Genomic DNA, 17,144 nt, shown 5'->3' on the forward strand with positions numbered 1-17,144 from the left:
AGATATATATTCATATATGTACAAAATAGATACTTAAACATATATGGTAATACATAGACACTTAAGGTGCGCCCTGGTGGCTCTGTCGGTTAAGTGTCTGACATGATCCCAGGGTCCTGGGATTGAGCCCCACATCGGGCTCCCTGCTCAGTGGAGAGTCTGCCTCTCCCTTTCTCTCTCCATCTGCTTCTCCCCCTGCTCATGTTCACTCACACTCAAATAAAGAAAGAAAACTTTTAAAAATAATAATAATACATAGACACTTAATAGATGAAACAGACACTCAACACACTGCACTTACACGGCATTTCACAATTTATAAAGCACTTTAGCCCATATTACTTCATTTCATCCTCACAGCTTCTTCACAGCACCTATATATTCTCCTCACATTGAAACTGAGAGGTCCAAGGTTCAAAAGAGATTAAATAACTTGAGTAAAAGCATAAAACTAAAAAGAAATACCGTCAAACTGGACCCCAGGGTTTCTACTCTCTCTTCCTACTTACCTGTTTCTTCCCAGGAAAGGAGTAGTTAATCTAATCAACTAGAATAGCTTAGGGACATGCTGCCTTGAAAGGCAATAGGGCCTGTCCGTCTCTTTCTCACAAACGATTCCTGAGCCGAGCAAGACACTCCAAGTGGGACTTAGGAACTCAATTCCATAGACTGCAGTGTCCAGATCAGAGAACAGTAGCAGGAGAATCCACCGTGGTCTCAATACCTAGTTACATTCCCAAATCCTGCTTAATCAGAGAGCTTACTGCTGGGGAATTACTGCATACTTCTGCTTATAATAAATAAGGAAAACTGTGCCCCATTTGCTCCTTGCATCTATTTACTACTGGTTAAAATGCAGAAGGGAGGAGGGGTGAGTCATAAGCACCCTATGCACCAAACGCAGGAAACAAACAGCACCCTAGTCTTAAAATCTGCTGCCCTTATATCTACAACATCATGGCCTTATTAAAAATAAAGCAATAAATAATATCAAAAAGTCTTTCTTAAGATCACATTACCTCGTAGCAATGTGTCCATTTCGGATTAACCAGTTGACTAATTCTTTTCCCACAATGCAATTGGGATGCGTTCTCAGCCAGTAACGGTGATCCTGAAACTCCATTCCACTACTGTGATGGCAGATTTTCTTCCACAAGTCCTTTAACTGAACGCTGTCCTGAAATCACATTATGAGCAAATAATTACTCCTGAGAAGGATGCTATCACATACCTTTGCAGATTCTTTCCTGTGATTTTCAGATGCCTAAAAGGAAATTCAATACAGATTGTCAGAGCCAACTCACACCATCTAATAGAAATAACACATGCATGGGGAGCAGCTTGAACTCAGTTAATCTGATTGCAGATGTAACTTTTTCTCTTAAAACCAACTATCCCAGGGCACCTCGGAGGCCAGTCGGTTATGCAGCTGCTTTCAGCTCAGGTCATGATCCCAGGATCCTGAGATCGAGCCGCATGTTGGACTCCCTGCTCAGCAGGGAGCCTGCTTCTCCCTCTCCCTCTGCCACTCCTCTCCACTAACCAGCTTGTGTGCTCTCTCTCTCTCAAATAAATAAAATCTTTAGGGAAGAAAATAAAAACACCTACCCCAAATAATTTTTCCCAGTCCATGGCACATATGCTCAGTCTCCTAGTTATCAAAGTACAAAACTGCAAAACCTCCTCTTTGAAGATGGGCAAGGGAGAGGGGAGAACAGTCAACCGCTCCAATCCGTTTCTTTTTTTTTTTTTTTTTTTAACTTATTTGACAGATCACAAGTAGGCAGAGGCAGGCAGAGAGAGACAGGAGGAGGAGGCAGGCTCCCTGCTGAGCAGAAAGCCCGATGCGGGACTCGATCCCAGGACCCTGAGATCATGACCTGAGCCGAAGGCAGAGGCTTTAACCACTGAGCCACCCAGGCGCCCTCCAATCCGTTTCTTGTAGCCTTCACTCCAGCAGCTTCCCACCTTTCTGACCTGTCCCCAACAACTGCCCAGTGAATCTTCCTAAAGGAAGGCCTTCAGTGAATGACTCCCTGCTCAACAAAACTCCCAACATTGCTCAGCACCTGGGTTCAAATCTAAACTTGTAAAGGCTGAACTCACCATGTTCTACAAGGTAACCCCAAGTAACTTCCATTCTCATTGCCCACGCACTCCAGCTTAATCTCTTTGCCCACAGACTCCAGCTTACTCTCTCTCCCAACCTCTCCTAACTAATAAATCCTACTTTGGTGCATGGAAAATGTCATGCTTATTTTCACCTCTATACTTTGTCATACCTTTAAATAAGAGTTGTTTTCCTCAATGCCTGCCCAAATCCATCTGTTCTTCAAGGTTCAGGCCAAGGCTTTCAGTTTAAAGCCCTCACCACTAATGATCTTCCTATGTCTTATCAATAAAGTATTGCTTTTTTACTATTAAGGACCTGACCATCGGCCTCATTTCTACCTTTTGAATTTTTACCTTGAGGACAGGAGCCAATTTCCATTTCTTTGAGTCACTCTCGGGACTAAATACAATATTTTACACTTACATAAAGTCTATAACCAACTGATAACCATCTCACATAAACATACAGTAGAAAGGTATGCAAAGCATTCTATGTGTATGAGAAACATATTTCAAAGTTTAAAAACAATCTGGGACCTAACTAAAAGTTCAGCTCTCTTACTATGTAAGCACCTCAATTCTTATCTTACCAGATGAAAGGGATCAAGAAAATATTAATGCAATATAAGAGTGCTGAATGCTTCACCACTTTCTTAGGTGATCTTAATAAAAACTTAAGATAATTATTTCCTCTCTTAATTTATATGCTAACTGACTATTGATAGGTTTCTTAAAAATAGCAAAGATACTAGACCAGTACCAGAAGAATTTTGCGTTCATCCTCAGTGGTCTCTGTCCTAACATAGGTTCTGTTAGCCTGGGGACTGACAGATGTCTCATATGAAGATACCATAGGAGAACCAGATCGATCCAGTGACAGGTTAGTAATGCTAGCTGATCTGGAAATAGAAACAAAAAGTGAATACACAGTTGTAAATTCTTCATCAATAAATAAAATTACAGTGAAAATTCATTTTTAAATAAATGCTTACTGGGACTCATGGGTGGCTCATTTGGTTAAGTGACTGCCTTTGGCTCAGGTCATGATCCTAGAGTCCCAGGACCAAGTCCTACATTGGGTCCCCTGCTCAGCAGGGAGTCTGCTTCTCCTTCTGACCCTCTGCCTTCTCATGCTCTCTCAATCATTCTCTCTCTCTCTCAAGTAAATAAATAAAATCTTTATAATAAATAAATAAATGTTTACTTGCCAACATTAAGGGTACTTTTAAATGTAATTATTATGCTTACGTATGATATCATCATTGGTAGAAGCTATTTCAGAATAAGTGAAAAGCAAAGCTGCTATGGAGAGATTAGGAAAGCAATGGTAAATACAGTATACTTAGCAGTAATATTTCAGAGGAAAAGAATATAAACTTGTTAAAATGCTGAAAACTAGTGTTATTATTTTTGTTTTAACTGACAAATATGAAGAATCAGACTAAATGCAGAAATAATCTTGCAGGGGTCCCTGGGTGGCACAGTCAGTTAAGCATCTGCCTGAGGCTCAGGTCATATCAGGGTCCTGGGATGGAACCCCAGGTCAGGCTCCCTTGCTCAGTGGGGAGCTTGCTTCTCCCTCTCCCTCTGCCACTCCCCCTGCTTGTGTGCTCACTCTCTCTTACAAATAAACAAATAAAATCTTAAAAAGGAAGGAGGGAAGGAAGGAAGGAAGGAAGGAAGGAAAGAAGGTAAGGAGGGAAGGAATTTTGCAGATCAGGAACAGGAAACTTTGGCCCACAGACCAATTAGTTTTTGCATAACCAATGAAACACCTAAATGTCTTTAGGTGAATATCTATAATGTTCTGGTAAGAGAAAACATTAACTTTGAACCCCAGCTAAGCAAATGTTATCCCCCCCAAAATAATTCCTTTCTTCTTATTAGAACTGCATTGTTATCCTCAATCATACTTTGAATTTGATCATTAAAAAATGAGTGAAAGTTTGTTTCCTCTCTTAATATATTATTACTTATATAACATCCTTAATTTTGCCTCTGGGCAAAGTTACTAGATAAATGACTTGTAAGTGGAATGTCAATAGCATCAAGCAAGCTTTTATTTATTAAAAAATTGGAGATAGAAATTTTAGTTAGCATCTGCTTTGAAAAAAATGAAACCAAATTTTAGCTTCTATATAAAGGATAAAAAGGCAGAAGCTTCTACAATGAGTTAGGCAATAAACTCATTTAATTCTCACAGCAAGGGTGCCTAGGTAGCTCTGTGGGGTAAGCCTCTGCCTTCAGTTCAAGTCATGATGTCAGGGTCCTGGGATCAAGCCTCAGCAAGGGTGCCTAGGTAGCTCTGTGGGGTAAGCCTCTGCCTTCAGTTCAAGTCATGATGTCAGGGTCCTGGGATCAAGCCTTACATTGGGCTCTCTGCTCAGCGGGAAGCCTGCTCCCCCCACCCACCGCCTGCCTTTCCACCTACTTGTGATCTCTGTCAGATAAATAAATAAAATCTTTAAAAAATAATAATTTTCACAGCATACTATAGAGTAGGTACTACTAACTCCATTCTACAAATAAAGAAATCAAGAATCAGAGATTAAGTTATTCATCTAAGGTAACTCAACTAACAGCAAGGCTGCCTGCCATTCAAAACCAGGTGCCAACTAAAAAACTATACTCCCCCTAGCATGAAGATAAAGATACTTTTAAAATAATTTTGGGGTGCCTGGGTGGCTCAGCCAGCTGAGCATCCAACTCATGGTTTTGGCTCAGGTCATGATCTCATGGGTCCACGGGGAGTGTGCTTCTCCCTCTGACCTCATGCCCTCTCTCTCAAATAAATACATAAATACATAAATAAATAAAATAGAATCACTTTTCCAATGATTGTATTATCCCTGTGTTTTGCTTCTCTAACATTCTAACTATCCCTGCACATATCCTGATATGGCAGTAACAAAAACAAAAAAAAATTAGTCACATTCATTGTCAAATACTTTTTTTTTTTTTTTAGATTTTATTCATTTGACAGAGGCAACAAGAGAGAGCACAAGCAGGGGGAGCAGCAGGCAAAGGGAGAGAGAGCAGCAGGCTCCTCGCTGAGCAGGGAGCCCAACAAAGGGCTTGATCCCAGGGTCCTGGGATCATGACCTGATCTGAAGGCAGAAGTTTAACCATCTGAGCCACCTAGGCACCCCTGATATCAAATACTCTAATAAGTAGCCTAGCATTAAGAATGCTGGTTAAACTTTTATTTAGAAAGTTTACCTTTCCCAAAGATTTACATCAATCATAGTATTAATTCAAAACAGATGGAATTACACTGTAAATTAGCACAGCTATTTCCCCATTTGTACAATGCCAAAAGAAATACTGTAATTCATCCCACCTTTTAAAAAAAAATTGTCTTAACTCCACATTCCCTTGGGACATTCCCCCCTTCACTATAGCACAACTCCCATCTCCAATTCTTCTTCTTCCATTTAGGAAATCCAAAATGGTGCAGCCACTTTGGAAGACAGTTTGGCAACTTCTTATGAAACTAATCATACTCTCTGCCTGTGATCCAGCAATCATACTCCTTGGTATTTATGCAAAGGAACTGAATACATGACCACATGAAAACCTGCACACAAACCTTTTATAGCAGCCTTATTCATATTGCCAAAACCTGGAAATAACTAAAATATCTTCCAGTAGGTAAGTGGATAAATTGTGGTATATCGAGACAATGGGATATTATTTAATGCTGAAAAAAAGAGTTATCAAGCCATGAAAAGACATGAAGGAACCTTAAATGAATATTACTAAGTGAAAGAAACAAATCTGAAAAGGCTGCATTCTGAATGAGTCCAACTATACAACATTCTAGAAAAGGGAAAACTATGCAGATAGTAAAAAGGTCAGTGGCTATGCCATGGGTTGGGTGGGAGTGAGAAATGAATAAAGAGAGCACAGAGAATTTTCTTTTTAAAGATTTTATTTATTTATTGAATTTTTTACTTGAGAGAGGGAGGGGGTGAGCACAAACAGGGAAAAGGGAGAGGGGCAAGCTGACTATACACTGAGCACAGAGACCCCACACCCTGAGATCATGACCTGAGCCAAAATCAAGAGTCAGATGCTTAACCGAAGGCCAGGCAGGCACCCCAGAGCAGAGAATTTTTAAGGCAGTGAAACTACAGTTTACTACAACATTGGATATCACATCATTATACATCTGTCCCAAACACAGAATACACATCACCAAGAGTGAACCCTAACGTAAATTATGGACTTTGGGTGATAATGTATCAATACAGAGGGATAATATGTTAACAGCTGTTCATCAGCTGTAACAAATGTACCACTATGATACAGGATACTGATCATGAAGGAGGTTATGAGGGTAGAGGGTATATATGAATTTTCTGTACTCCCTATTCAATTTTGCTATTAGCCTAAAACTGCTCTAAAAAATGAAGTTTATTAATTTAAAAAAGGTAAAAGATCCTGATGTCTGCAACTTATTCTCAAAAAAAGTCTATTATATAAATAGTAACAAAGCAAATGGGAAAATGTAAATTAGTGAACCTTAATAGAGAATATATTAATTACTCTTACAACTTTTTACAAATTTGAAATTTTTTCAAAATAATTTTAAAAGTGTTTTAAAAATTCAAACTCTCTCTAGTAGCTTCCCACTTCACCCAGAGTAAATGACAAAGGCCTACAATTAACTATAAGAATATTCTACTCCAGGTAGAATATTGTTACTTATTACTCTTTGCCAGCTATGTTCCTTCTAGGAATTCGCTACTTCCTGTTTTCTTGGCACACTCTTCTATTAAATGTTCACACAGCTCATTCCCTCATATCCTCAGGCCTTCGCTCAAATGTCACCTTCCCCGTGAGATCTTCCCTGACTACACAATTTTAAAATGTCAATCTCTACCCATATGCCTTATTGCTTTTTTGAGCATTAAATTTTTGACTGTTTGATTCACTGCTGTATTACACATAGCTGGTTTCTAGGTACTTAATAATACTTGTAGAAAGAACTGAAAGTGTGTTAAACCAAGGTCATTCAGATCTCTAGTTCTTCAGGTTAAGAACTACTTAGTCACCACTTAAACTTGTAAAAAGGAAAGCATTTTTCAGTGAAGAGGTGTGGACATCAGTAAGATCTAGTAAGTTGAAAAAGGAGGAGGAAGTGTGCAGGTGTAGAATGATTACAGGCAACTATTTCAAGGAATTTGGCTAAGAAGAAAAGAAATAACTGAGAATATAGGTAAAGAGAGATGAACCATAAAGAAGAAATTTTTGTTTGTTTTTAATAGGTGACCTGAGTTTGTTTAAATGCTAATAGTGAGGAGTCAGCAATGAGAGGTAGAAGGTACAACATTAATTATCAACAGGATAATTAATAAAAAATGAAAAAGGATGGGATCCAGAATACAAATGGAGTATTAGCTTAGATAAGAGGTAGAAAAAAAAAAAAAAAAAGATGAGCTCTAAACGTAATCAGGTTTGTAAATGGCGGTTAAGAGTTGAGTAAGTGCCTATTTGTTAGCTGCCCTCTTCACTCTACAATAGAAAATAAGGCCATCTGCTGAGCTAGGAGAAAGCCAGTGGAGATCTGAAGCCAGCAGAGAATACTGGAAAAGAGACACTGAAAAGAATGCAAGCCAGAGCTGACTAGCAAATGGAAAAACAATAGTTTAATTCAGATTTTAGAGCTAAGAAAGTGTAACAATCAATCCCACCCCATTTTTATCTGTTTGCTCTTCTCATTGCCATGAAAGAAAGAAAAATCAAATACAGAACATGGAGTTTTCATTGGCAGCTTACCTATTTCGAGCAGGAGATTTCCCAGCATCCTCCTGAACAGATACAAGTCTTGTTGAAAGAGGAGTATTTGAAGAGTCTGGATGAATCAAACTACAAAGAAATAGAAAAATACTGAGATGATTTGGGACAGTAACAAGCAAATCCACTTTCAGTGAAGTGCTTTAACATTTAAAAGCTGATTGTTTTCCCCTGCAATAATAAGATTAGGGGTTAGTTTTGTTTTCTTCTTTTTATTAAGATAGAAACTATAGTTTTTATATTAACTACATCAACTGCCAAAAGGCTGGTAGCTTATTAAGTATACAGTGAGTCCTTAAAATAATAATGCCGGTTGGATGGGTACTTACAGAACTCCTACATCCGTCATATACAAAATTGAAATGATTTGGGGGAGAAACCCTGAGTTCAAGTATTTTATTCTCAGTCCCCACAGCCCACTTAAATAGCACCGCAGAGTCAGATGTATGACCAAGTGCAGGCTCTCCTTCTTACTAGCTTTTGACCTTGGGTCCACTAGTTAATCTCTCTAAACCTCAGCTTCTACATCTATCAAAAGGAGAAAGTGGTGCCTATCCAAGAGATATGATAACTAAAAGAGAATGAACATGAAACAACTGCCACATTATTCTACCTCTGACATCTATCCTACATTTCTCAGGAAGATTTCAAATCTAGTTTATTAGAGGACACTTGCCAATTCTGGGCTCACGCAATAGGGCCAAACACAACTAAAAGGGATTACTAACTAAAGTGAGAAAGAACTGAGAATCCCTATACTTTTTTACTGTTCTATTAAATGTAGAATCAATTTTTAAAATTTATAAAATACACGTAATTTATAAAGAATTATGACACCACAAATAACAATGTACCATCAGCACTAACTCTGAAATGCGTGTTATTTCCTTACCCAATTCCATTCCCCTCTGGGCCCTCAATGAAATGACTATTATCAATTTTATACTTATCATCCCCTCCCTTCTTTCTCTTTAAGTTACCACATCTGTAAACCTAGACAGTGTGTTTGTTTTATGTATTTTTGAACATCATAAACAATCGTTGTATACACCTCTGTGACTTTCTTTTCTGCTCCACATTATGTCCCTAAGAGTCATATATGTAGAAGGTAGCTATAATTCATTCTTGACTTCTATTTAAATTAGTTGCCTATTACTTCCTCACACTTTTAAGGGTGATTGATAAAACAACTTATCAGAAGGGGGTTAATTAAAACTCTAAGCTCTCTCATATGACTAGATTTAGTATTATACATAAGAATATAACTTAGCTTAAAAAAAAAAAATCAGAAACTGATGAATCTAGGATTCTAATTCAAACAATTCCGTGTAACTACCAAGAGTTAGTAACATCCTTCACCAGCAGGCAACTGGAAGTAGCAAATTTAAACCTATGGAAAAACATGAAAGGTTCCTTAGGGAGGAAAAAAGATCTAATTTCATATACAATTGTTTTTTAAGATTTTATTTATTTATTTGACACAGAGGGAGAGAGGGAACACAAGCAGGAGAAGTGAGAGAGGGAGAAGCAGACTTCCTGCTCAGCAGGGACCCCGATGCAGGGCCAATCCCAGGACTCTGGGATCATGACCTGAACCAAAGGCAGACACCCAATGACTGAGCCACCCAGGCACCCCTCATTTACAAATATTATGAATACAAAGTCTATGGGCATTTTCCTTCTCTATGAAGGCTACATTAGAAATTATTCATCTCAATAACTTCTGTTTCCTTTTTAACAAATATCAAGATATATACCATACACTGTTCTTGGTGCCAGCAGGTAGAACAGTGAACAAGAACAATATAAAGTCTCTTCTCTTGTACAGCTTAGGTTCTAATTAGTCACTATAATTACTACCCATAAACATTCCAAAGAATAAGGAGGAGAATATATAGAAAATAATTCAAAGAAGATAAAAATAAACTGAAGGCAGCCCCAGGTCACAAGACTATCTGTATTTCTCAAACATAAATAAAATTGTACTTAAGTGATAGTACCTTTGCCAGGCAAAATCATCCTCTAGAAATATGTTGCGGCTAGCTTTTCTACTTCCAACAGGTGTTCGAGGTTCACTTGGATCCAGTACAGACACAGAGGAAGCAGAATCAGAAAGAGCATTCAAGTCTTCCCCAATGGAATTACTGTCTGTGGAATGAGCATAACTTAAAGCTATCTTTCTACAGTATGTACAAGCTCGGAGGTCCCCTAGGAAGGAAAACAAAACAAGAAAATGAACTTAAAAAATAATGACAACAGGTTACTTAACAAAACACATTAAGTCATTGGGTTAATAGTTTTTCAGGTTACAGGAAAATGTCTTCCAGTAAAGACTACCAAAAAAGATCTTTTCACAATGCAAAATAATTTTTGGTTCATTTATATATTTTAAAAACCATCATTATGATAAATTCATCCAGTCATTCAAATAACCTCAAAATTTATTAATGAGTTAAGAAAATAGCACCCAATGATACTAAAAAAAAAAAAAAGAGTATTTTTCGAAAAAATAAACTTTTCAACGTTCTAAAAATGAAATAAGGGACAGTAAGTTCAAGAAAAAAACTGTTTCGAATAGAGTAAATAAAGCAATACAAAGAGAAACAACGTGTTTTCCCTGGGCAAGGAGGAAAATGTCCTGCAAGTCTCTGTTGTGAAACCCTGAGAGCAGCCTCCACAAGGGGGCACTATCTCAGAAACAAACAAATACAAAATGGGCTTACAGACCCTGTGAAGTAGCTGGGGAACTGTTAAAGAAATTCCTATGGTGAAAGTTGAGTTGGCAACGAAATGTTCTTCAGAGGACAAACAACAAGGTTATTTAATACTTTTCATATGTTGTCATTTGTTTAAGGTCACAGCCCAGCCCAAACAGAAGTTTTCATTTCCATCCTGTTTTTCTATAACAGCTACTTGTGTGATTCTGTAAGTTTACTGTACTAAAAAAAAAGTCAGATAACTGAACTTTACAAACACATGTTATTTAACAATTCCACCTTAATTTTTTTTACAATTAACATTAGAAAACTGATGGGACTTGAACAAAAGATTTCTTTTTTAAATTTATTTTAGAAGGCCAGAATTTATTGAGAAAACATTCAGAATGAGGGGGAAAAATGAACTCAAAAAATTTCATCAGTTAGTAATAAGATTTTAATCAATACTGGAATCTGAATTATTGAAAGGGAATTACTAATTTTTAAAAGAAACAATTTCAGATTTTATATACGTTCTTAAAGGCAATGGTACTGTTTTTACCATAATTACAACCAAGTATAATTATGTTAGATAGTTTTAGGGCGTTTTTCCATTTTAAGACTACAACTATGTAGTCCTCAGTTTTGTTAAACTATGCCTAGATTTTACACAAAATTAAGTATCACTTGTTGCATTAGTTATTTCTGATGCCACAATTCAACAGATGAAATATACTAAAACTAAAGAAAACTATATCCACTTCAATCAGGACCAAAAAAAATGAACCCAGTCTGGGGTAAATGAGAGTGTCTGGACAAATCACCACCAGCCCAGAGAAGCAGAACTACAGTAAGGAAGTGAAATGACATCCTGCAGAAAGGTCTCTAAGTTCCCACGACAAAGGCTTGGTTTGTTTCTTACTATAAAGAAATCTCCCTTTACCAGTCAGCTATTAGAATGAAGACGGTCAGAACTCAGCCAAGACTGAACTGAAAAGTTTTCATTTCATGAAGAAATTTCATCATCAAGTATCTGCTGAACACATGCTTAATTATGTGATTGTATAACAAAGACTGAGGAGAAACAGCTCTGCCACCAAAGACCTTGTGTTCCACTGAGGTGAAAGACACACATATAATTAAAAAGTTGCCTGACGGATGTAGAGATATTAATGCTACTACCACCAATAACTGCTTAATATACATTCAACCTTTTCCATGTGCCATACATTATTCTAAGTACTTTACATTTATTCGAGGCTACATTGTACAAGTGCCCAACATGTATTATTATATTTGCAATGGTTAATTTTATGTGTCAACTTGGAGAGACTGGTTGGTTGGCCAAATAGTAGTCTCCTTGTTACTGTGAAGGGTTTTGATTAATTTATGATTAACATATACAATCTATTGACTTTAAATAAATTACCCTCCATAAAGTAGGTGGCCCTCATATCTTAGAATATTTTTGTCAAATTAGCAAATGAGACTGACTGGTTGGTCCTAATTGTACTAGACAAAGTGGGGAGGTGGACAGGAAGGATGACCTCAGGAATTCAAATTCCCAAATGTACAAATTACCTGGAAGTTTCTATGTCTTCCCTGAGAGAAATCATTATCTCCTATAGCCACAGAACTAAAAATCAAACTAAGAGTTTCATCCTGCAAGTGGCTGAATCACAACACACAGAGAATCCTTAATCTTGCAGTATGACTGCTGTGAAAATGAGGGCACTGATTAGAAAGGAATGGAATCCTGAAGAGTAGAATGGAGATATATGGCAAGATCCTGATGAAGCTGGGGAATGAAGCCCCGAAAAATTCTGCTAAGTCTTCTTTACCTTTCTTAGCCTTTGCAATCTGTCAGAGGAGATTAACCCTGATTTGCCTGAGAAATCCAAAATGGCCTGAGTTTTCTACCTTGTAAGATATAGGAGATACAGTGGAGAGAACATAAAGTAGGAGCCAGCTGAATTTATTGATATGAGCCCACTAAATAGAGATTATGAATTGAAAACCATAGCATGAGGGGTAAAGAGGGCTCTAACAGTCTTGTTGGTTGACTGGCTAAAACATGGACCAAAAGTGGCCTATACTTTAAGAGGCTGAAAGGCCAGAACTAACCTGGTGTATTATGAAGGAAGGGATCCAAAGAATTAGGGATGTTAAATGTTAAGAAAGGATTTACCAAGTAACACCTGCTCACTCACCCCAGCAAGATCTAGAGCATACACCTTTCGTGACCATGAGAAATAAATTTGTGAGGGGAACCCCAGGATCCTTGTAGAGCTTTGTGGTCGCTCTTCTCTGTAGGTCAGAAATTACAGTTGGGAGGGGGTTGGTGCCTGCGTGGCTCAGTGGGTTAAAGCCTCTGCCTTCGGCTCAGGTCATGATCCCGGGGTCCTGGGATCAAGCCCCGTGTCAGGCTCTCTGCTCAGCAGGGAGCCCGCTTCCCCCTCTCTCTCTCTGCCTGCCTCTCTGCCTACTTGTGATCTGTCAAATAAATAAAATCTTAAAAAAAAAAAAAAAAAAAGAAAGAAAAGAAATTACAGTGGGAACTGCTTCCACTGAATTGAAAAACCTAAATGCAATGGAGACCATTAGATCCTAGGGTGGCACACGCAGAATGGCCGCACCTAATCACCAATGACAAGATGGGCACGGATACTATAATAGACAGTAGAGTCAACACAGGATTCAGAATAATCTGACTTGTAGCGACCATGGCATTGATCATGGTACTCCCAGAAGTGAAGTCAATGGGCAGTCTACTAAATTTTTACTAGATTTGTATAAGACAAACTCCAGGATAAGTGGACAGTAGTCTAACTTAAATCAAAAACAGTCATGATCTCCCAATTAATTCTCAGAATTGAGCCATTTACAGACCAAGAATTCCTTGAATGAAGCAGGGAGGCTAGGTCCCCTTGAAAAAAACCTCATTACACTGCCAAAAACTTAACACTGTTAATATATGTACCACCCTTCCCCAAAGGGTGACTGTGCATTAAGAAAAAGGTTAACAGTCAAACCTTTGAGGGATTGCTTGACTTGGCTCTCATTTCAGGAGACCCAAAATTTTATTGTAGTCTACCAGTCAGTTCTAAAACACATGGTTGGAATAAACATACTCAGTAAATGGAAGAATCCCTACATTAGTTCTCTGACCTGTGCAGTGAGAGCTATTATTGTAGTTCTGGCCTCCAGAACTTTGAGAAAATAAATTTCTGTTGTTCTAAGCTGCTCGGTTTTTAATATTTTGTTATGGCAGCCCTGAGAAACTAACACGACAACCATATTAACAAGACAGGATTTTATCCTAAGGGTAACGGGAGTTCTGAATGGGTTTTAGGCAGGTAATATCCCAATATGATCAAATTGGCATTTAACAAAGAATAATAACCAGAGTGTGGAAAAGGAACTAGAAGTAGGGAAAAACTAAAGGTAAAAAATTCTTCTAAAGGCTGCAGCCATAATCCTGATGAAAGATAATTGAGCTCTGAACTCTAGCAGCTGGGGGGCAGGGGGAGTGAGTAAGGCTAAGAGGAAGATTTGCATGGCAACAAAAATAATTTGAGAGATACAAAGAGTATTCTCCTTTTGGTAACTTCTGCCCACCTTCCACTCCCAAAGCACTGTGTAAATCCACATACCATTGTTTGGTATTTTCTGCTTCAACAAATAATTTAAATAATTTAAAATTTCCATACTGATAAATTTATGAAAAAATATGAATAAGATGCAGTTTGCTAAGCAAGGTGTCCTATAACTCAAGGATGATCTACATTTTATAAAATGAAAATTCTCATAGTAATATATATTAGTAATCTATCCTAACCACCTTGTCTAATAAATATTATTGCTCCTATGGTTTTTTGCTAGCATCTATGACACACTATCTTTTACTCTATTTATGAACCTCTCCAGCTACTTTATTACTCGACTGTAAAGTCCTTTAAAGCAAAGCTGTATCTCCCCCACTTTTGTGTTCCTCATGTCCCACACATGAAACCCAAAATAAAAATTGGCTTCACAACAGTCCTGTATTATAACTATTTTATAGTTATGACCTTTAAAAACTGCAAAACTGTCAATAAAGTGCATTTACCTGTATAGCCCATAAATTTTCCAGGGATTTCTTGATTACAGCAACGACTGCAAAAAATCTGCCCACACAGTCGGCAATGGTGTCTGCGCCTGAAGGTCGTAAATTTCTCACTACAGTCATAGCATTCTTTACATTGGCTATCTGGCATCCAGTATTGCTTCAGGTCGCTATCCTGTAACAGTAACAATATGTGAAACTGAAAATATGAAAAGATGCAATGAAAAGTGCAATGCTAATCAAAATCCTATAAGGTTTCTTCTGCAGAAATTGACATCCTATTTCAAGAATTCATATGGGAATGAAAAAGATCAAAATCACCTTAAGCCTTAAAATAGCCTTAAACAAGGCTTAAATTGAAGGACTTATATTACTGTCCATCAAGACTTATTCTAAAACTATAGTAATTTTAGACAGAAAATTCATTCAAGGGTAGGAAAAGAAATGGAGCTATAGAACAGAAAAGAGAGCCCGGCACACCCTCACACACGTATATGGACTTATGACAAGATTTATAATGCAATCAGTGAAGCATGGTCTTTTCCAAAAAAGCAAAAACAAAACAAAATAAAACAAACAAAAAAAATGGTGTTTGGTCCAATTAGACCTCTGTGAGAAAAAAAAAGCTTGACCCCAAAACTTCCCATGAATTATAAAGTTTCTTGAAGAAACCATGAAAGACAATCTGGGCTAAACAAATACTTCTTCAACAGAAAAGCGCTAACTTATAACAAAAAGCACTTACCATAATGGGGAGAAAAATGATAAATTAAAGTTAAGAAATTGAATTAAAAATGTGTTCGTAACTGGAGGAAGTACTAGCTGAACATTCTTTCGAGTCGAGTAGCATCATGCCATTTTTAGTGAGTATGGCATAAGCCCCATATAAGTATTTAATAAAAATCTTCTAAACCCCCTAGAGAGTACCTGGCTTTTCCCCTCCATGATTTCCTTGAGGCGTTTTAATACTGTGCTGAGGCTTCGAAGCTGAACAGCTGTACGAGGGTCATGACCTCCAAAGGTAGGTTCTGCTTTCCTTCTCGTGTCTGAATCAGATTTACCAAAAAAAAAAAAAAAAAAAAGAAAGAAAGAAAGAAAAGGCAACCTTGTTATTAGTCTCTAATATCTATGCAAAATAAGGTATATATGTGATGCACAGTGCCTTTATGTTCTCCCAGCTACTGATATGGACTGAGAGTTAAACTAGTTTTTACAAAGATAAGCGGCTGTTGGAAGTATTTATTACCAGGTAAAACACTGCTTCACAAGCAAGTAAGGGCTACCTAAGAAAAGCATTGTCTAAGGCCATTGATGGCTTTGAGGCCTCAGACAGACACATTGCTTAAAAGGGCCCAAAATTCATTATGATTTACTGGGCTCTTTGGTCCCAAGTCATCATAAATACCTGCTAAAAATTTAGAAGAAAAAGCAATCCCTGTGAGTTAACCTAGCTTAGTCTCTACAGCCAAACAGTAAGCAACAGTTCAGTTCAGTCTAGAGACCAAGTACCTAAAGCCTCATGAAGCAGATGATCAGAAAAGAGTTTAAAAACCACATCCCCGAAGACTGAGAGAGCTCAGAATATCCAGGGTGGTAATTTACCCACAATTCCCTTCACCAAGATCTAAACAGATTAAAAACACCAAAGAATTGCTAGAACTCCAGTCCTACCCTTTCCTGCCACCTCCTTGACCGGGCATCTCCAAACTGAAAGACATCACTTACACTTTAAATAGCAATACCGAAGCCAGTCCTATCAATAGTAAACCAAATCCAGCTTCGGGGACAAAATGCGTATGCCCACAAAAACTGTCATATTATTTCCTTATTTTAGAGTAAGATTACGACTTAAGTTTCCTGGCTCTGGCTGTTACAAAACTTAAGAATGAAGGGAGGTGGCTTGATAAAACAAAGGATGAAAACCTCTATTAGTTTAATCTCATTAACAAATAACCTATGGAAATCAAGAGGGAAAATACCCGGCCTCAAGTCTTTCTCAAACTCACCGCTAGATTTGTTTTAAATGTTCTTTGTTTTGGTTGGGTGGCACAGAAAGGATTACCGAGAAATGAGTGGTTGTTCTCTGAATCTAAACTGACAAAGTAACTTCCCAAGACAACTGAATAACACAAATAATTATCAAAAGTGCACCTATGTTAGAAAACTTTAAAAACTTTTTCTATAGTCAAATGCTAATTTCAGCAGACACCTCATATGTGTTGTTACTGGAATACAACATACAAGCATTAGAATGACCAAATTCTCCTTGAGTATCACAAAACAAAGGAAGTGTCCATAACTCATAAGGTAAAAAAAGAGGCAGATGAAGCTGTTAGACTGCAAGGCTGTGCTCCCATGCAGGGACAACCCCTTGCAGTTAGCTATTTAGAAGCATAAGAGAGTACTGATGGCATCATTCACCGGAAAAGGAA

General features: G+C 37.7%; 1 protein-coding gene across 8 annotated transcripts in view; it reads right to left on the minus strand.

Annotated features, from left to right (window-relative positions):
* PIKFYVE (phosphoinositide kinase, FYVE-type zinc finger containing) overlaps positions 1-17,144 on the minus strand; it is a 74,161-nt gene that overhangs the window by 48,801 nt on the left and 8,216 nt on the right. For all 8 annotated transcript variants that reach the window (XM_032859936.1, XM_032859938.1, XM_032859939.1 and 5 more), the window contains 6 exons: positions 15,640-15,758; positions 14,716-14,887; positions 9,912-10,119; positions 7,894-7,983; positions 2,873-3,011; positions 1,020-1,177 (listed from right to left, as the gene is read on the minus strand). In XM_032859936.1, the coding sequence (XP_032715827.1) occupies positions 1,020-1,177; positions 2,873-3,011; positions 7,894-7,983; positions 9,912-10,119; positions 14,716-14,887; positions 15,640-15,758 (886 nt within the window). The remainder of the gene's footprint in view (positions 1-1,019; positions 1,178-2,872; positions 3,012-7,893; positions 7,984-9,911; positions 10,120-14,715; positions 14,888-15,639; positions 15,759-17,144) is intronic.

Source organism: Lontra canadensis, unplaced genomic scaffold (genome assembly GCF_010015895.1).
Source record: "Lontra canadensis isolate GAN:19392208 unplaced genomic scaffold, GSC_riverotter_1.0 scaffold18, whole genome shotgun sequence".
Classification (NCBI taxonomy): domain Eukaryota; kingdom Metazoa; phylum Chordata; class Mammalia; order Carnivora; family Mustelidae; genus Lontra; species Lontra canadensis.